Below are 21,817 nucleotides of genomic sequence, written 5' to 3'. Positions count from 1 at the left end.
CACCAGAAGGGTTAAATAATTTATCAAAGGTCACATAGCAGAGTAAGTGGAAAGCCAGGATTCACACCCAGGCAGTCTGGCTCCAAAGCCCACAGTGGCACAGACTCAATGGCAAATCACACTTTGCCTCTGTTTAGTGGAGAAAAGAGGGAGTAGTGAGGAGTCTGGCAAACTAAAAAACGTGTCCCATCTAAAATGGGCAGCTGCTCCTCAGCCCTAGCCATTTACAACCCTATAGAAATATAGGTTCAGTGGTTCTAGGTCTTTTGACTTTTTTTTTAAAGAGAAGAAGAATCTGAAATTCTAAGGGGAGAATCTCCTGATTACTCAATGTCACCCACAAAATCAAATTTTTAATAAACAACTGTGTGGGTCTTCCCTGGTGGTGTAGTGGTTAAGAATCCGCCTGCCAATGCAGGGGACACGGGTTCGAGACCTGGTCCGGGAGGATCCCACATGCCGCGGAGCAACTAAGTCCATGCACCACAACTACTGAGCCTGCACTCTTGAGTCCGTGTTCCACAACAAGAGAAGCCACCGCAATGAGAAGTCCGCGCGCCGCAGCAAAGAGTAGCCCCCGCTTGCGCAACTGGAGAAGCCCACGCACAGCAACAAAGGCCCCACGCAGCCAAAAATAAATAAATTTATTTAAAAAAATTAAAAAACAAAAACCAATTGTGGGGACTCACACAGAGTAGGCTAGATTCCGCCTGTGGGTGACCAACTAACAACCTCTCATTTAAAACAATCAGGACAGATTATTGCTGCTCTAAAGCTTGTACCCCCCTCCTTTAAAAAATTAATTGGCTTATTTTATAAGTTCTGTTCCCTTTAGATAACTTTCTAGTGTGAGTTGGGCAAAAAGTTCGTTCAGGTTTTTCATGACATTGGCCAGAAAAACCCGAACGAACTTTTTGGCCAACCCAATACTTCAGTACTTTGTCAAGAAGATCTTATTTATAGCCAATTCGAATGATTCCTGTTCCATTGCCAACCACCCTGCTCTGTGCTCTCTCCTGACAGAGTGTCCCAAGGGCCCTGACATCCTGGTGGTCCTGCTTTCAGTGATGGGGGCCATTCTGCTCATCGGCCTTGCTACTCTGCTCATCTGGAAGCTCCTCATTACCATCCATGACCGGAAGGAGTTTGCTAAATTTGAGGAAGAGAGAGCCAGAGCCAAATGGGACACAGTAAGAGGCTGGGCTGAGCTGGGCATTGTCCTAAGTCGCTGGTTCAAGGGTCTCAAGAGGAAGCAGCAGATGCTTATTTAGGGTGGCCAGCATCAGCCAGCACCATAGTTTCCCAGTTAGCCTCTGTTCTGGAAATTGAGAGATGGTCTAACTGTCCTGTTGTCCGTATGCTTCTTGGAAACCACCCGATTCTCTCTCTACCGCATCAGTGAGTACCAACTGAGCACAGAGAGGGCTCAGCTCTGCTCTGGACACCGCGAAGTGACGAAAAGGAAACTATTCTCTGAGTGAGGGAGACAGGACAAACTTGAGAATCCTACACTGAGGACATATAGTAATACATGATATACTACTGATGAAAGCATTAAAGACAAACAGAGACAGATAATAACTAACATTTACTGAGGATTTACCAGGAACTGTTCTAAATGCTTTTTACGTATTAATTTATTTCATCTCTATAACAGCCCTATGTGGTAGGTAACATTATTATTCCCATTTTATAGACCAAGAAACTGAGTATAGAGAAGTTAAGCAGCTTTCCTGATTGTGGGAGGGAATTAGGTTATGATAGGAATTATTTTGGGTCAGCCTCTTAAAAGTACGCTCCCTGAAGTTTATCCTGATTGAATCCAATCAAACAAGCATTTATGGAGAACCTTCTGTATACTTAAGTTTACTCTATTCTCCTTTGGCTCGTGTTCCACATTTTAACTTTTTTCTGGACCTTCCAAATGACCGACTCCCTGAATACCTGAGGTTAGGCTGAAAGTTTGTTCCCATTTGGTGGTGACCTCAGGCCATTGTACGCAAGGGTCCCAAGAAACTGAGATGTTTCTGTTCAGATGATGTAGAAATCCTGACTCTCTGAGGCACATGAGAATGTCCTCTGTTTCTTGAGGCTACCACTGAGGACTACTAGACCTAATGGGAATTGTCTCTTTTTGTTAGAAAATAATTTGGGAAACCAAATTATTGTGAGGGCCTTTTTCCTGATAACGTGACGGTTTGTGGGTAGTGCTTGAGGGATGAGATGAAAACAGATTAAGAATTATTTGAGGGCTTCCCTGGTGGCGCAGTGGTTGAGAGTCCGCCTGCCGATGCAGGGGACACGGGTTCGTGCCCCGATCCGGGGGGATCCCACATGCCGCGGAGCGGCTGGGCCCGTGAGCCATGGCCGCTGAGCCTGCACGTCCGGAGCCTGTGCTCCGCAACGGGAGAGGCCACAACAGTGAGAGGCCCGCGTACCACAAAAAAAAAAAAAAAAAGAATTATTTGAGCAAATGTGGTCCTATATGTAGCAGGTTCCAGCCACCACCTGCTACATTTCTCTTTTCTGCCCACACTCCCAATCACAGTCACAACAAAGAAAAAAAGGGAGAAAGGCAAAAGAGAGAGTTCATAGGGAGGGAGGAAGTAGGAAGTATTGGCTAAAAGCTATCTTGAAGTGTTTTGGGATCACCAAAAGTGATGGGCTGAATTTAACCCCTTAGGCATGGTGGCAAGATAGCATTCCACTTTATCTCTCCTCTTATTTCCTATCCATTCCCTCCTTAAGAGCAAATGTGTGAGTACCATGAGCATCAAGCAGTCCATCGATGGTGTATCCCAGAGAAGAGTGTCTTGGGTAAACATCTCAGATGACGTGTAAACCCTGAGGGTAGGGAAGAATTGAGGAATTCGCTGTAAGACACTTTTCTGTTCTCTCCGCAGGCCAACAACCCACTGTATAAAGAGGCCACGTCCACCTTCACCAACATCACCTATCGGGGCACTTAATGACAGGCAGTCATCCTCAGATCACTATCAGACTGTCCCAGGATTGTGGGTGTCTCTGCTGTCGTGTTTACAGGGGCAATACCTGTGGGGCGGAATTGGGGGCTTGGAGTGGGGTGGGTTGGAAGAATGTGGGTCTCTGTGCGTGTGTGCATGTGAGTGTGCTGCGTGTGGGAGAGTGTGTAACTTAAAACTTGTGATGTGTCCCAGATAAGCAGAGCTGCTCGCCTTTGTCCTCAGAACGCCTCCTTCAGGGAGTCTACCTGCTTAACCTGAGGGTGACCTAGTAGCTGAGCAGGTATTCTTCATTACCTCAGTGGGAAGCCAGCTTTCCTTCTCAGGCCATTCTCTTAAAGAGGAGGGCAGGGCCAAGGCCTCTCATTTCAGAGAAAGGGACCTTCGTTTACCCTGTGTTTGTGGTTCTTGGGCCTGACTCTCAGCAGCTCTGGTAGGAACTGCCAGGCTTTGCAGCCTTGCTGTGTCATCCATGCCCCTAGCTCCTCTCCCTTCCCTCAGGCAGAAGGAGAAATCCGGGGAGAGCTGAACCATCAGAGCTGCCTGTCTTTGCCATCACCTCAATCCAGCATGGTTCTCTCCTAAAGGAAGTCCTTGCTACCTATTCTTCGGTCTGTTGAGAGTGAGAATGGCAGGGTCACCCACGGGTCATGCATGGCCTGGGGTTAAGGTGCCCGAGTTCCCCAGTTCATAATCCTAACCCTTCAGATTTGCCTCATTGACAGCTCTACCCTAGTGATTCGTGTAGAAAAGGTGTGTCACCCTTAGACCAGCAACACCTCTTTACCTCCTATTCCACCCTCTCACTACTATAGACATTTGCTACATACTGGGAATTTCTCTCATGACCAGAAGCTTTTCCTTCCAGGGAGAGTGCTATGGTTAGAGCCAGAGGTCTGGCCTCACCCTTCAGGCCTTCTGTCTCGTGTCCAAGGCACCTCCACACACCCAACCCTGTGCTTCTGTGTGCTACGTCCACCCATGGGGCTGATTGCATTTATCTACCTCTTGGGTGTCTTGTGAAGGCGTCATTCCCACGGGTCTTTGAGTCTGCTGGGCATAAGTGCCAGGGTGGAATGATGGGCCAGTCGTATCAGCGTGTGTGGCCCATTCTCCTATGGGCCGGGCAACCTCATTTTAACTCAGTCTTTAATCTGAGAGGCCACAAGTGCAATTTTGTTTTATTTTTCTCATTGGGGCATCTGAAACCATGATGAGGCTTGTTTAATCTAAAGGAGCATAGATATAAACACACTTGCATTATATTTGTAATTTTATTTGATGATGAAGAAGAAAAGGGTGAAAAGCCACACAGACCTGGGCTGGATGCAGACACTCCCACTTGGCGTCATTCATAGCAAGTTGCTGCCCAGTTGCTGGGTCTGTAAGGGCTCTCTCATCCCTGAAGCCTGCGGGGATGGACACGTGGACATGCTGGACCTTGCCCAAGCAGGAGGAGGTAAATGGGCTGTTCTTTTTTTCTAGCAAAAGCAGAAAAACTCCATTGGTGTTTACATTCGTTCAACGTTAACCACCACCACCACTCCCCAAGAAAAAGGGAGGGGCCTAAAAACAGTGGTCTGATGGTCAGAAAATCTAAGTCCTGGCCTCAGTGTTGCAGCTAAGGAACTTTAATCTTAATTAAGGCAAGTTACTTTCTTTTTCCTGGGGCTCAGTTTTCTAGTTTGAAAAATGATGGGTTTGGACCAGCCAGTCTAGGCGGTCTCTTTCAGTGTCAACAGTCTGTGATGCTGGGACTTACTGTGGCATCAAACATGCAGTCAGGATTCTGTGGGATGTTGATACTGTTTGTTTTTTCAGTTGGGAGACCTGGCTCTGGCAAGAGCAGATGTCATCCCATATCACCTTTCTCAATGAAAAAGCTTCATTCTGTCGTCTCACAGAACCCCTTTTCCAACTGTTGTTGGTAGTCACATCTCCTGGTGTAGCACTTAAGCTCCACTTAGTTATTATTTCTTTGTTCACTTTGCACATGGTTTCATCCACGAATTGGGGAAGAGGACTCCATAAGAAGTAGCTGCAATGTGTCTTCTGTATCCATGTGTTAACATTGAGAATAAGCCTTGGGATTAGGAACAGGACAGATGACCGAGCCCTGCCTCACTCGTGGATTACACCTTCCTGTTGAGGATGGTAATGTTGTAGAGGGATAAACGGGGAGGGATGATCATGAATCCAAGAAGTTTAGAATCTAACTATAACCTTTGGCTACTGAGAAGAGACTCCACTGGAGTAACAGTTGGTCACTTTCTTTAGATAAAATGGTTTATATGAAGAAACTGTATCAAAGGAGGAGGAACATGTATTCAAAGGATGAAAAAAACAGTAAGAATCTTGTCTGAGTTTCTGGAATGAGGCTCATAGTCTTTGAAGATCAGTACTGTTTGTATGTGGGGAGAAGCTGTAGCTGTGCTCCCGAGATAGCAAAGAGCAGTCAGTTTTGGCATTGTGTAGGGTGAACATCAAAATAGTATTTTAGCCTCAGACAAAACAGCCCAAAGAAGTTATTTGTGCCTAGCTCTTTTGGAGATATTTTACGTTCAATCTCAGGGTCTGTGGACAATAATGGGAAATTTTGAACATTCCTGACAAGTTGTCACATAAGAAGTCAGTTCTTTACCTCTCAGATATTCCTAGACCATTCATGATTTCAAGATATTTCTCTTTGTTAAATATTCCTGGTTGAAATTACCTACCTGACTTCCTGACTTCCTAACCACCTCCTCTGTTTGAGTTGTGCAATGGTGAATTAAATGTGCTTTCCAAAAAGAATTGGCTTAAGGCTGCCCAGTGCTTCCTGTGTTGTTATTTCTGTTTCCTTTGGGTGAATAAGAGTGTCATTGCCTCACAAATGATTATTTTAGAACAAGTGTGCTTCCAAATGTAACAGAATGATGACGATTCCGGGAACTGAAGTTAGTTTTGGAACCTAGAGCTTTTCTTTAGACTTTAGTAACAAAATGAGTACATTTTTACTGTTATGAGAGTCAGAGTTTTGTTTTTTTAATTGGAGATTTTTTAGGAACTTGTATAATCTCAACAGAACTGTCAATTTAGTCTAGGTTTTGTCTGCAGGAAGCATAAATTAGTAAAATAAAGGCTTAATGGCAAATTACTTACAGGACCATTTAAATGCCCAACTTTTATTTTTTTATTTTTTAATTAAAAAATGCTTTATTGCTAAAAACTGCTAACCATCATCTGAGCCTTCAGCGAGTCCTAATCTTTCTGCGGGTGGAGGGTCTTGTCTCAATACTGATGGCTGCTGATTGTTCAGGGTGGTGGCTGCTGAAGACTGGGGAGGGTGTGACAATTTCTTAAAATAAGACAACAATGAAGTTCACCACATTGATTGACTCTTGCTTTGACAAATGATTTTTCTGTAGTATGCAATACTGTTTGATAGCATTTTACCCACAGTAGAACTTTCAAAATGAGTCAGTCCTCTCAAACCTTGCTGCTGCTTTCTCATCAGCTAAGTTTGTGTAATATTCTAAACCCTTTGCTGTCATTTCAACAATTTTCACAGCATCTTCACCCAGAGTTGATTCCATCTCAAGAAACCACTTTCTTTGCTCATCTATAAGGAGCAACTCCTCATTGTTCAAGTTTTATCATGAGATTGCAGCAATTCAGTCCCATCTTCAGGCTCCATTTCTAATTCTAGTTCTCTCACTATTTCCAGCACGCCTGTAATGACTTCCTCCACTGAAGTCTTGAACCCCTCAAAGTCATCCATGAAGCTTGGAATCAACTTCTTCCAAACTCCAACTTTTATTTAAGGCAGTGGGTTTCAAAGTGTCGGCCCTAGGACCAGATGATCTAAGTCCCCCTGGTGATTTTTTTGCATGCTCAAGTTTGAGAACCACTGATTTAAGGAATCACATACCTATCCTTTCTGGCTTAGAAAGAAGTTTACAATAAGTCAGCTCAGTTACTAAAGGATTAAGAACATACCTTGGCTGATAGATTAAGAAAACCAAATATCTACCCACACAAAATGAAAGTCTACTTTCAATCCATTTTCCAAGTTAAGTAATCACAGGCTTATTGGGTTCACTCACAGCCACAAATTCCCATGAAAAACTAAAAGAAGTAATAGATCAGAATCACAGGGGAAAAAAACGCTAACAGGATACTTGGCTGGCATAGAAGAAAACCTTTTGTGTGTACCAAGCTGAGGCAAAAAAATACTCTTACTGCATTAATTCACAGGAGATAGGATCAAAATCTTAATTATTAACAGTATCATCCAATAGGATGCCAGAATAAGACTTTAGAATTTGTAACTTCACTTTTTGCTATTTAAAATTTATTAAGCACTGACAGTGTGGCATTGAAGTACTTTATAGAACATTTATTATCTTTGCCTTTGAGTCTTACATTCCTTACGTAATGTACATTTTTAAAAACAATACAGTACATGTCATCATAAAAAGATTATGTGAACCTAGACTGAGTCCTTATATGGTGAAATTTTGTAAGATTCATTGTTTTATTTACGTCATGGTAACTGATGACTAAATGGATGAAAATGGAGGACTTTATGTGAAAATGAGATGGAAAGCAATATGTCAAGTATACGTGTAATCCTTTAACTCTTGACCTCTGTAGTTTGAATTCTATTATAATAGACATCTAATGACCACTGGGACCAATTATAAGTAGATTCTCTTGGAATTACAATGCCCTCGTTTTTCACAATGATGTAAGGAAACAATAATATATGCTTTGCAGATAAGCTATTTAATACTTGTTGAAAAATAATTTCTACTTGGTTTTGTAATATAATATATTCTGGAAATACATTTTCCTAATTTGTTTTAGTTTGATTAAAGCACACAAGGAGGCAGTTTTAAACCTTTTGATCGGGATTAACCATGCTGTTAAATAAAATTTTAAAAATCCACTTACTGTGGGTATCCAAGAATGGATTGTGTGTGAAAGGAAAATTATAGATCAGGAACATGACTGTGTTCCTTGCAGCTGCTAATGTCATAGTGATGTCTCTCCAGCCTCTTGCATAGAGGAAATATTTTTCATTAGCTGTGTATTTTCTGACAGTACACCAAAGAATGCACACGGAATGTAAGTATCTAGAAAGCAACATTTAGGAAATTTAAGAGACTTTAGGCAAAACCTCCATTGTAAATTATTCTTTAACAGTGTCCCTGAAAATATCTTTGAAAGGAAAAAGTTTCACAATTCATTGTGTTTTACCTAATATATTAGTTTTTTTGTGACTCAAGCACAATAGGCATGATTCTTTGGAGAGGTCAGAGTGAATGCCTGTATAAATATCATGTGATGGCCGATGGAAATATTTTGTTAAGAAAAAGGAAAAATGTTGATGGATCTATGCCAGACTTTACTTTTCGGTACCCTTATAATCATCCACTGTGACAGAGATTACTAATTGTGCTCCAGTATCTGTTTTCACCTTTTCACATAGTACTAGAACTCCTAATTTTTAGCTGGACACATGGCTGCTCAGAATAAATACTGTTTCCTAGCCTCTCTTGAAGCTAGGTGTGTGATGGCCATCTGTTGACAGATGTTAATGAAAGAGGTGCACACAACTTCCAGAAAGTGCCACTTAAGGGAGGGAGCGTGACTTTCTTCTCCTCTTCCTTCTTCCTGCAGGCTGGAATGTAGAGATGATGGCTAGACTGTAAGCAGACATCATGGATCAAGATGTGACCTAGGGGATTACTACTGTATAACAAATTACCACACAATTTTAGCAGCTTAAAACAACAAACACTATCTTGCAGTTTCTGTGTTCAGGAATTCAAGAATGGCTTAGCTGGGTGGTTCTGTCTCAGAGTCTCTCAAGAGGTTGTAGTCAAGCTGTTGGCCAGAGGTGCAGTCAACGGAAGGTTCAAAGGGGCTGGAGGATCCTCTCCCAGGATGGTTTATTCACATGGCTGTTGGCAGGAGGCATCAGTTCCATGCTGGCTATCGACAATAGGACATTTCCATAGGACTGCTTGAGTGTTCACGTGGCATGTCATCTGGCTTTTCCACAAGTGAGTAATCCAAGAGAGAGCAAGGAGAAAGCTGCCATGTCTTTTATTACTTAGTTTTTTTAAGTGTCACATCATCACTTCTGCCATACTCTTTATTATAAATAGCTCACTAAATCTAGCCCACATTCAAGGGGAGGGAACTAGATGCCTCTTCTTGAAAAGAAAAACTTTGTGGTAGACAAAACCATTGCCTGTGACCACTCCCACCCCCAGCCAAAAATATCCATATCTTAATCCCCAGAACCAGTGAATATGCTACCTTACATGGAATAAAGAACTTTGTTGATGTAATTAAGTATCTTGAGATAGGGAAATTATCATGGATTATCTGGGTAGAATTAATTTAATCACAAGAGTCCTTATAAGAGGAAGGCAAGAGGATCAGAATGAGAGTAGTAAATGTAATCATGGAAGCAGGTCAGAGTGATATGGCCATGTGTCAAGGAATGAACACAGCCCTTAGATGCTGGCAAAGGTAAGAACGGATTTTCCTCTAGAGCCTCCAGAAGGAATGCAGCCTTTGATTTTAGCCGTGTAAGACCCATTTAGGACTTCTGACCTCCATAAATGTAAGGTAAAAAATTGCTGTTTTTTTACCATGAACCATGATGTTTGTGGTAATTTGCTACAGTAGCAATGGAAAACTAATACAAGCATCAAAGTATTTGTGGACATATTTTAAAAATCATCACAGTCCACCCTCTGGTCACAAATTATTATTTTTTTAAAACATTTATTTATTTATTTATTTTGGCTGTGCCGGGTCTTAGCTGCAGCATTCGGGCTCTTTGCTGCAGCAGCATGCAGACTTCTTAGTTGTTCATGTGGACTTCTTAGTTGTGGCATGTGGTCTCTTAGTGGTGGCATGTGGTCTCTTAGTTGTGGCATGCATGTGGGATCTAGTTCCCCGACCAGGGATCAAACCTGGGCCCCCTGCATTGGGAGTGTGGAGTCTTACGCACTCGTCCACCAGGGAAGTCCAGTGGTCACAAATTTATAGTCCTCCCACATGCAAAATAAACTCACCCCTCCCAAGCCCCCCAAGTCTTACCCTATTACAGCATTGTTGGAGGAGGTAATCAAGAAGATGAGACTGCTGGATGACCCACAAGCTGAACCTGGCCAACTGGAGCTTCCTCACTTCCTCGCCTGTCCTTGGAATGTACATTTTGCCTACTGTTTCCACAGTGGGAACTTTTTCAAGGACGTAGCCTTGAGACAGTAAGGTGTTGTTGAGACTGTCCAGATGTTATATATGACTGAACCTAGTTAAAGCCTCTATATAAACTTAAAATTAAAAAAAAAATTTTTGTTGAAGTATAGTTGATGTACAATATTATATAAGTTACAATAGAGTGATTCACAATTTTTAAAGGTTATACTCCATTTATAGTTATTTTAAAATATTGGCTATACTCCCTGTGCTGTACTTTTAGCTTACTTTATACATAATAGTTTGTACTTCTTAATCCTCTACTGCTATACTGCCCCTCCCTGCTTCCCAGAGCCTCTATATAAACTTTCAGGGTTCTGGTGGGTGGGTGCAGAAATCTACTTGTCTTGCAGCCTCCCAAGACAAGCCTCGTATGTAAGTTCCCTTGCTTATTAAACCTGCCACCTACCAATGTGGAGTGGTCTGCCTCTTTCTTTGGTCTCTCCCTGCCCTTCATGTGGGGGGCTGGTTTCAGATTTCACCCCAGGAAGCTCCCAAGGTCGCAGACTAACAAGCATCAGCTCAAAGTCCAGAGTCTTATCCTCTAAATACATCCAGGGGTAGATAGGCTTCTTGGGTGAATTCCTTATATACAGCTACTTGAGTACCTCTCAGTCTGAAGTCCTGTGAACTAAAGAAGCTATATGCTTCCTTCCTACAACAACCAATGTAAAATGGTGGGACAGATGGGATAACTACTACAGACACTCCTGTTCCAACAGACAGAAAACAGGAGGTGCGCAGAAGTTCCTGGCCCATTGCAATTCTCAAATTCACTCAGGTACAGGTTTGCAGTTCCACCTTCAAGGCCTCAGAATAATTCTCCTTGGCTCTAGGTTCTACCCTGTAGGCTCTTTGTTACAGCCTCTAAGTCATCCGTTTTTCATGAAAGGTAGCCCATGGTTTGCACCTAAATAGTTTTCTTAGCCTGCTCCCTGCTAATAGAACATGAGGGTCCAAAGGCCTCTTTTCTTTCTGTACTCTCTCTGTCTCTTTGAGGCCAAGCTGGCAGTGTTTCTGACAGTACAATTCTCTTTAAAAATTGTGAATTTCCTGTGAATCTTACTGGGGTTCAGTCCATGAGTTAAAAGCCATATATCCATAAGTATCTTTGAGATAAATCTTTCTCTACCTTGAGCTTCTGCCGAAGGAAAAAAGCCTTAAGCTTTTTAGAAGCTCTATTGTTTAAATGAGAAGATCTGAGAAGCATAACCTTAAAATTTTTAGAGTCTTTAGTCTGATTGAAAGATACCCTGAGGTAGCTCCATTAAATCACCCCTGGAACAGAAGCCAGTGGAACAATACAATAGAAGAAGCCTATGTACCTGCAACTATGGTACACATTAGCCCTGGAGTGACTATCTCTGAACCTCTTGAATGTGAGAGAGAAACAAAATTCTGTCTTGCTTAGTCAACTATTATTTAGGAATTTTCTGTTACTGGCAAAAGAATCTAATCCTAACTAATATATAGTTGGTGCTATTGTGTGTGGGGGGGTCTATGAAACTGACTGATACAGTACCTAACTAGCTCATGAATAGATGTAGTGCTAAAAAAACTACAAGTGTTCAAGATTTTTAAAGCATTCATAGTCTGTTGATCAGCGTACAGACTGCAGCCATTAGAGTCCTTACACATTTGGAACTGATGCTGTATGAATTGGTGGAAAATGGGCTGAGTCATTAATAGAGGTGACTGTAAACAAGGTGGGGGGGTGGGGAAGTAGCGAATGGAGAGTCGGGTATTTACAGAAATAAAAGACATGGTCTCAGCACTCAGATTACGTATGGACTATTTAGGGAGATAAACTGTATACATTTTGAACGTACTAAAGAATGCCTACAGAGCAGGGTTTAAGGTACAAATGATCATAGCAGTATCCCTGAAGGAATTAACTATGGTAACATATTAGGTACTACACATACAGTTTTGAGTTATCACAATCCAGGGAAAATTAAGGCTTAGATAGCATGGGTAATTTGCCCCACCAGGTGCAATGAATAAACAGGATTTGAATTTGGATACATCTGCCTCTAAAGCACATGCTGTTCGCCACATGTAAATAATGGAGAGAGCTCACGTTGGATCGATCAATGTGAACAATGTTACCTATATGTTTGTAAAGAAAAGATACTTTAAATCGTGGTCTATTTTCAAAACACTCTGCTTGACAGAGCATTTACAACTTTAACAAACCTTAAAGACGATTAATTTCATCGAATTGGATTTATACGACGTTTTAGGGACTTCTGCGGAAAGCCATGAACAATTGCTTTGTGTATTTTCTTTCACCAATATCAGTTCATCTGCATGAAAAGAAAAGTTGATTTTCAGCAAAAAAACAAAGTATCTGTTCCAAAAGTAGAGTTAGTCCTCGGAAGGGCAGCCTAGAACAAATCTCAGTAAGGTTGTGGGACAAACGGCTTGGAGCCACTGTCCATTACTAAGTAATAGAAGCGAAGGAGGATGGAATGCTTTAGAAGAAAGGGAGGGCGGGAGGTATTCAAAGGATGGATAGAAGATAACATTGAAATGGGATCAGATGGGGAAGGATAGCGGACCGGAAAATGAACACAGCTACCAGAAGAGCAGAGAGCGTGTAGGATGGAGGGAGAAATCGAGGTCCAGGGTGCAGGAGGGAAAGCTCGGAGATGAGCCCCGCCACTCGTGTCCAGGCCGCCGACCCCCGGCCGGGTGAGGTCACAGGCCCTTATGAGGTGGGGCAGACGGGTGCGGCCGCAGCGCTCTCTAGTCCGGGCGGAGGCGGCGGCGACCTCAGCCGCTGCCCGGAGCCTCGGAGCCCCTGCAAGGCGACCGTGGCGGCGGCATCCGAGGAAGCCTGGGTCCCGCGAACACCCAGCGCCGGGTGCTCAGTGGGCGGAGCATCAGGGCGGTCAGGTGACCCGGGGGCGGGGCTTCGTTGCGCCAGAGCCCGGGAAGGAGGTGGAGCGAGAGCGTCGCGCCGAGCGAGGGGCCGAGGAGCTGAAGCACCCGCGTGAGGACCCGCAGACACCTGAGGGAGCGAGGGACAGATTGGGGAGTCGTAGGGGGCAGACGGTGGGACCTTCAGGGGACAGAGGTGGGGAGGGGAGACTCGCTAAGGCGATGGGGAGGAACAGCCTCTGAGGCTGAGGGAGAGAAGACGGCCACGCGGTGTGAGGTACAAAGTAGAACAGTTCCGGAGATGAGTGAAGGTTCCAGAAAGGGCAGTGAGGTGACGAGGCGGACAGTCAAGGGGCAGAGTGAGGGATGACTGGGCCGGAGCCGGCAGTCCCTCAGAAATGGTGGTGGTTCTCGGAGGGTGGCGGTCACTGTGGCGGGGAGGCTTCCCCGCTCCTTCGCATAGTTAGACCTCCGTTAGAGCACTTGTTGCCACCTTCGCAGGTGGTTTTCTTGTCTACTTGTCTACTTGCTTTTCTTCCCAAAGAAGTCATAAGCTTCACAAGAGCAGGGCCCCTTGGAATCCTCCACCGCGCGGGGTTTTGCATGAAGTGGATGTTCACTTAATATTTGTTAAACAGAGGTGGCGATTGGGGGTGATCAGTAGATGCAGTGACGTGGTTATACAATTGCATTTAATGGACGTGTGCCGTCAACAAAAGTGGAGAAGAGTGAGTGAGTGAGGCAGCTCGTGAGGAAATCGGTGTGGAAGGAAAGAGTGGAAGGTACTTTGTGAGGGGATGTCCCTCTGAGAAGCAGTCAGTTATTCTGTGGAGGTGATGATAATTCATCAAGGGAGAAGGTGCAACTGTGGAAGCGCAATGTAAACCTTAAGGCCCTAAACAAAATTAAGTCTTATTTTGGGCTTTTGGAGTCAGAAGCTCTTTGTTTTCTGCCTCAGCTCTGCCTCTCTGTTTACTAGGAAGCAATGGAGTTTTACTGAACTATCCCTGAATTCAGGAGTCAGAGACCTGAAGTTTGCTACTGTGTATTTTCTTATGTACTTTGTGTGCGCAAATCACAATCTCTTTGTGCATCAGTTTCCTCGTGTGTAATTAATAATTAAGAGGTTAGACTGGAAAGATTTCTAAGATCATTCTAGCTCCGTTATGGATTCTGTGATGTCATGTAACATCAAACAAGGAGTACCCCCCACCCCAGCCCTTAACATATATATATATTTTTAAAGATTTATTATTATTAATTAATTTATTTTTGGTTGCGTCGGGTATTAGTTGCAGCACTTGGGATCTTCGTTGGGGCATGCGGGCTCTTCGTCATAACACATGAGCTTCTCTCTAGTTGCCGCACGCGGGCTTCTCTCTATTTGTGGTCTGTGGGTTTTCTCTCTCTAGTTGTGGCGCGTGGGCTCCAGGTCGCGTAGGCTCTGTAGTTTGCGGCATGCGGGCTCTCTAATTGAGGTACGTGAACTCAGTAGTTGTGACACGCGGGCTTAGTTGACCCGTGGCATGTGGGATCTTAGTTCCCTGACCAGGAATCGAACCCCCGTCCCCTGCATTGTAAGACGGATTCTTTGCCACTGGACCACCATGGAAGTCCCTAACATATATCTTTTAAGTTACAAAATTTTGAAAATTCTATACTTTGCCAAGGACTGGAAAACCATTTAGTAACAGTACAACAGCTTGATCTACATAGGGAATGAATCAATCATGATATTAAAAAAATACCTTTGATGTATCAGAGAGTTTTGAATTTTCTCACTTCTTTTTGGTAGTTTTTGATGAGTCAGATGATGACAACCAAGAAGCAAAGGAAAATGAGAAAGGATGGTGTGTGGGGGGGAGTGTGGTGGGCAGAATACAGGATGTGGCTGCTGGTGGCTCTTTTGTCTCTTACTCTCCTAGTACCACTGGGACCTTTGCCAGAATAGATGCCCTTCGTGCTTCTCATAGCTGTTTCTAGACTTTTCTTCCTCCCATTCTCAAAACTTTCAGTTTTGCACCTCACATCAGATTATACCATGCACTACTACTCCTTGTTGCAAATTTCAGCTCCAGGCTTTCTACCACTCTAGCAATACTTCTGTCATAATTCTTGTGATTTTAGTATTCACATAGATGATCCTTTGAATATCTGGTCTCTCAGTTCTTGCCCTCCTCTCCTACAATAATTTCACCTTTCCTCAGTCACTTGCTCCCTTCATAGCTTCTGTCTTATATTACCAGTAACTGAAGCTCTGTTATCTCAATATGCTGCATTCTCCAGCCATCACATTCCTACCTTTAGTTAAAAAAAATTTTTTTTAATGTCACCCATTCTCTGTTGTCCTTACTTCCCACCCACCTACTCAGTTTGTTTCATGGTCAGTAATTAAAACCACTCCCTTGCATTTGCCCCCAGTTCCCTTACCACCTTTTCAGTTCATTTTACTTTCTTGGCTAAATCATAACCCTAGATTTAATCTAGATCTCTGCCTACTGAGTTTCAGCATTTTTGCAATGAACATGGTTGGAGGAAAACACACAACCATGATTACTGTTCACTTTAAATTCATGATCACTTACCTAAAGGGACCCTTCAAGCTGTCCAGCGATCATATCAGATTCCCCTGGGCTATTAATTCTATTTTTTTTTAATTTATATTACCATTTATTAGTTTTGCCCATTCTTTAAATTTTTTTATTTTATTATTTTATTTGTTGAAGTATAGTTGATTATATGACAATATTATATTAGTTTCAGGTGTACAACATAGCAATTCAATATTTTTATAGGTTATACTCCATTCAAAGTTACTACAAAATAATGGCTATATTTCCCTGTACTGCACAATATATCCTTGTTGCTTATTTATTTTATATATAGTTGTTTGTGTCTCTTAATCCCATAACTCTATTTTACCCCTCCCCACCTCCCTCTCCCTACTGGTAACCAGGAGTTTGTTCTCTGTTTTGTTACATATATTCATTTGTTTTCTTTTTAGATTCCACATATAGGTGATAATATGAAGTCTTTGTGTTTCTCTGTCTGACCTATTTCACTAAGCATAATACCCTCTAGGTTCATCCATGTTGTTGCAAATGTCAGAATATCATTCTTTTTTATGGATTAGTAATATTCCATCACACACACACACACACACACATATCACATCATCTTTATCCATTCGTCTTTTTTCTTTTTTTTTTAATAAATCTATTTATTTATTTATTTTTGGCTGCATTGGGTCTTTGTGCTGCGCACAGGTTCCTCCTTGTGGAGGCTTCTCGTTGCGGAGCACGGGCTCTAGGCGTGTGGGCTTCAGTAGTTGTGGCTCGCTGGCTTCAGTAGTTGTGGTTCACGAGCTGTAGAGCACAGGCTCAGTAGTTGTGGCACATGGGCTTAGTTGCTCTGCAGCATATGGGATCTTCCTGGATCAGGGATCGAACCTGTGTCCCCTGCATTGGCAGGCGGATTCTTAACCACTGCACCACCAGGGAAGCCCTATCCATTCGTCTTTTGATGGGCACTTAGGTTGCTTCCATGTCTTAGCTATTGTAAGTAGAGCTGCTATGAACATTGGGGTGCATGTATCTTTTTGAATTAGTGTTTCCATTTTCTTAGGATACAAACCCAGCAGTGGAATTGCTGGATCATGTTCTATTTTTAGTTTTTTTTAGAAACCTCCATACTGTTTTCCATAGTGGCTGCACCGATTTACAATCCTACCAACAGTGTACTTGGGTTCCCTTTTCTCTACATCCTCGCCAACATTTGTTATTTGTAGACTTTTTGATGATAGCCATTCCGACAGGTGTGAGTAGATTGGACTATTACTTCTTCCACTCTCCTAGATGACTATTTTATAACAATGCCTCTCTCCTCAAACCTCCAGCTCCTCCTCTCACATCCTCATTCTCTGTTGATTACTTTGCTTCCTGTTTCACTAAGGAGACTGATGCAATCAGAGATGATTTCCACAAGCTCCCACGACCACACCTACTCACCTACTCTACATGTAATTATGCCCAGTTACTCTGCCATGTCTCCTACTACTGTGAATATGTTGTAAGCTAAGGCCAGAGCCTCCCCTTCTGCCCTAAATCCCATTTCCTTTCTCCTACTTGAGAATATTGTTCCAGTAACTCTCCCCTCCTATATGATTAATTTTTGCTCCTCCACTAGGTTATTTCTATTAGCATATGAACATTTCTTTATCTTTCCCCATCTTAAAACCTCATAACCACTCTGACCCCTCAGCTACTACCTCATTTCTCTTTCCCTTTATAGAATAACTCCTTAAGTCATCTCTTCCGGCTGTCTCCAATTTCTGTCCCCCATTCTCTCTTGAACTCACTCCAAGGACATTATTTCCGTATCATAACACCCAAATGGCTCCTCTTAGGGTAGTTGGTGTCCTCCATGTTGCAATATATATGTGTTGAATTCATGGATGGAGGGATGAGTGGATTGGAGAAAAGGGATACGACTCTTTTTACTTTCCTTGGTTTTCCCTTGCAAGTTCACATATATGTCATAGGATTAAAAGAGTTAAGAAACAATTCTGTTGTCAGAGTTATGGGAAAGAGACACCCTGTGCTATTTTTTCTCTTACCTTGGAGAGACTTATGTGGTATCTGATTTATCCAGCAGATTGGGCCCTGCCAACTTTTTGATAATCTGATCAATAATTATGAAACAGTTCTTCCTTTCAAAATTTATTTAAATCGTACTTACTCTGCTTAATTAAGTACTTTAATGACCTAAGAGCTCTTGGTGAGTAAGCTCAGTAGGGACAGAATTCCTTCCTACCTTCCTCCCTCTTCCCTCCCCTTCCCTCCCTCCTTCTCTGCCTCTCTCCTTCCCTCCCTTCTTTCTTTCCTTCTTTTACAATATGTCTATAGCACTGTGCTTGGTTCTGTGAGAAATAATTCAAAGAATGATGAGATACCAGCCCATTCCTTAGAAATTTAGGCTTTAATTGGTGTAAGAGCTATACATGTGATAATTAAATAAAAATACAAGGCAAATGATTAATGCCAGTTGAATAATGAAGACAGTAAGAAAAATGAAGACAGTAAGTAAGTGCTATGCCAAGAAGTTTAGAGTGGGTTGCTGGGGAAACCTGTACAGCCTTCTAATGTCTTCTGAGATAGGTATTTTTAATGTGGTTTCATTTTATTTTTAACATGTTTTGAATTCCAGGAATGTTGGGCATACCACATTCAACAGTAATTACAATAACATTTACAGAAATAAATTATTTTAAAGTACTATCTCTCTGTTAGACAGAATATTAATATTTGCGGTTCAACTTCACAATATGAAAAAGATACTAATAATTGCGACTAACAATGTAATGTCACTACCAATGTAATAAACCACTCATCAAATGTGACTCAGATATAAGTAAAAGGTATTGTGAAAAATTTGGGAAATTCTAAATTTCTAAAGTTGGTTATCACATTTACATAGTGTAGAACTGGCTAAAACAGTTTTTGTTTGCAATAGTATTGTTTTGAGAGGCAATGTTGTGTGGTGCTGAAGACCACAGGCTCTTGAGTTAGGCTGTCTGAATTCAAAATCTGACTCCACTGTTAGTTGGCTGTGGAATCTTGGGCAATTTGATCTAAGTTTTTATTTTCATCATCTGTAAAATAGAGAGAATGATAATTCCTTGCAAGGTAGTTTTCAGGAATAAATGAAATAATGCAGGTCAGAGTGTTTATCATAATGTCTCACAGTAAGTATTTAATAGCATTAGCAATTACTGGCTATGTTAGTAGTTCTGCTTAACTGGGCTTATTTGAATAAATACATATAACAACTTTCTGCTTTTCACGACATTTGAATTTGGATTTCTATTCTCCTCCTTATACTACAAAGGTAAAGTTAAGGGACTGGATGATCTCCTGTGATTTATGATCTATTAACTGCCTTTTCTAGCTTTTGTATATATATCTGAGTTGGGAAATGTCTATTAGGTATCGTACTATAAGTGAGTGTTACATTGAAAGAATAACTTAAGGTAGTTAAATATAATTACTTATGTCTCGTAAACAGGGATATGATTTTTTATTTTTCTCTTTTTTTGCAGGAAATTATTTTTTAAAATAAATTTATTTATTTGTTTATTTATTTATTTTTGGCTGCATTGGATCTTCATTGCTGCGTGGGCTTTCTCTATTTGCGGCGAGCGGGGGCTACTCTTTGTTGCCGTGCACAGGCTTCTCATTGCAGTGGCTTCTCTTGTTGTGGAGCACGAGCTCTAAGTGTGTGGGCTTCAGTAGTTGTGACACGTGGGCTCAGTAGTTGTGGCTCGTGGGCTGTAGAGTGCAGGCTCAGTAGTTGTGGCACACGGGTTTAGCTGCTCCGCGGCACGTGTGATCTTCCGGGACCAGGGCTCAAACCCATGTCCCCTGCATTGCCAGGCGGATTCTTAACCACTGCGCCACCAGGGAAGTCCCTGCAGGAAATCATTTTGTGCTATTGTTCATTCACACTTGTTCATCAAGTTCTTTGAGGCCTTAAGGGCAGAATTTACCTCTAAACAGAAAGATGGAAACTAAAGTACATTTATTTTGCCAGGTATTTTTCAAAACAGTTTCTAAAGATTCCTTCCTTTTCTTTCTTAAAAATTAGTTTACATTACCTCACACCCATAATCAGTAAGCAGATTCATAGCAACATAGTCATATGATCTTGCTTAATAACTGAGGTGACCTTTGAACTCTTTTAGTGGATATATGTTGAACTCTCATCCCAGCAACCCACGTAGTATCAAGAGATCTGTGATGTGTGATGAGAGTATTTTTTGGGAAAGGGACAGGGACAATTTTCCAGGAGACCAAAGGATTTAAACCTACATGAGAGGTTGTAGACAATGTAATTAATAACATGGCAGTCTAATCAAAAGGTAATTTAAAAGATACCAAGTTTCTCTAGCCCTCTTATCTGCGATTCAGGGGACATTCTTATGTATTGGCCAGTATTGTGTCAATAAAAACAAATCAGGACTTAGTATGGAGAGACTTTATTCAAAAGGATTATTGTAAGGGAGGAAAGAGACTATTGAAATAGGAGCGGTGTGTGTGGGGGGGAACTATTGCAATAGGGAGAACGCTGTGACCATAAGATCTGCAAGCATCTCCAAGGTTTAGGGAAAAAGGGTTTTCTTTTCTTTCTTTTTTGTTTTATTTTATTGTAGTATTATTTTTTAATTTTTATTTTATATTGGAGTATAGTTGATTAACAATGTTGTGTTAGTTTCAGGTGTACAGCAAAGTGATTAAAAGGGTTTTCTTTTATAGAGAGGAGTAAACAAGGCTAGGAAGAACTGGATATGGGGAAATGGAATGTTAGAGTGGAATGATCGGATAAATAGATCAGAGAATATTTTACTGAGAGGCCAGCCCTATTTTCTGGAGGGGTTGCATGCTGACTGGCTCAGGCTGAGGGTGGGCCAAAGTTCAGGGGCTTGGAGGAGAGAAGCTTAACCGAAGCCTAGTTAATAAGCATTTTGTCCTGATTAATTGGTGAGGATAAAACAGTTCAGCTAACCATTTATGAGGCAAAGAAAGGAAAATTTGAAGGTGCTTGGCCTTGTCATAGGTAAACAAGAGGGGTATGTGGTAAGTTTTATCTAAATCTTTTGAGGAGGGGTGGTTATTTCCAGTCAGCCATTATCCAGAACACAAAAGGGTGAGGGAATTCTTCTTTCACTGTTTTTCAGGAGCACAAGACTCAGGTAGAATTTAACATTGTCAGTTGAGAGTCTTAATCTTTTTTTTTTTTTCATATCTGAATATGGACTTTTAAAATTATTTTATTTTATTTTTTAACATCTTTATTGGAGCATAATTGCTTTACAATGGTGTGTTAGTTTCTGCTTTATAACAAAGTGAATCAGCTATACATATACATATATCCCCATATCTCCTCCCTCTTGCGTCTCCCTCCCACCCTCCCTATCCCACCCCTCTAGGTAGACACAAAGCACAGAGCTGATCTCCCTGTGCTATGCGGCTACTTCCCACTAGCTATCTATTTTACATTTGGTAGTATCTGTAAGTCCATACCACTCTCTCACTTTGTCCCAGCTTACCCTTCCCCCTCCCCGTGTCCTCAAGTCCATTCTCTACTTCTGCGTCTTTATTCCTGTCCTGCCCCTAGGTTCTTCAGAACCTTTTTTTTTTTTTTTTTTAGATTCCATATATATGTGTTAGCATACGGTATTTGTTTTTCTGTTTCTGACTTACTCACTCTGTATGACAGACTCTAGGGCCATCCACCTCACTACAAGTAACTCAATTTCGTTTCTTTTTATGGCTGAGTAATATTCCATTGTATATATGTGCCACATCTTCTTTATCCATTCATCTGTCATTGGACACTTAGATTGCTTCCATGCCCTGGCTATTGTAAATAGAGCTGCAATGAACATTGTGGTACTTGACTCTTTTTGAATTATGGTTTCTCAGGGTATATGCCCAGTAGTGGGATTGCTGTGTCATATGGTAGTTCTATTTTTAGTTTTTTAAGGAACCTCCATACTGTTCTCCATAGTGGCTGTATCAATTTACATTCCCACCAACAGTGCAAGAGGGTTCCCTTTTCTCCACACCCTCTCCAGCATTTATTGTTCGTAGATTTTTTGATGATGGCCATTCTGACTGGTGTGAGATGATATC

At 41.9% G+C, this 21,817-nt stretch overlaps 1 protein-coding gene across 1 annotated transcript in view; it reads left to right on the top strand.

The window, feature by feature from the left end:
- ITGB3 (integrin subunit beta 3) overlaps positions 1-5,774 on the top strand; it is a 52,018-nt gene extending 46,244 nt beyond the window's left edge. Inside the window, exons 14-15 of the mRNA XM_082678885.1 lie at positions 1,024-1,190; positions 2,904-5,774. Of these exons, the coding sequence (XP_082535011.1) occupies positions 1,024-1,190; positions 2,904-2,969 (233 nt within the window). The 3' untranslated portion in view covers positions 2,970-5,774. The remainder of the gene's footprint in view (positions 1-1,023; positions 1,191-2,903) is intronic.
- Positions 5,775-21,817: the final 16,043 nt, after the last annotated feature.

The sequence above is a fragment of the Grampus griseus genome (genome assembly GCF_964374135.1).
Source record: "Grampus griseus genome assembly, chromosome: 20".
In the NCBI taxonomy this organism is placed as follows: Eukaryota; Metazoa; Chordata; class Mammalia; order Artiodactyla; family Delphinidae; genus Grampus; species Grampus griseus.
Note: the sequence above shows the minus strand (reverse complement) of the source record. Positions and strands in the feature narration are given on the sequence as shown.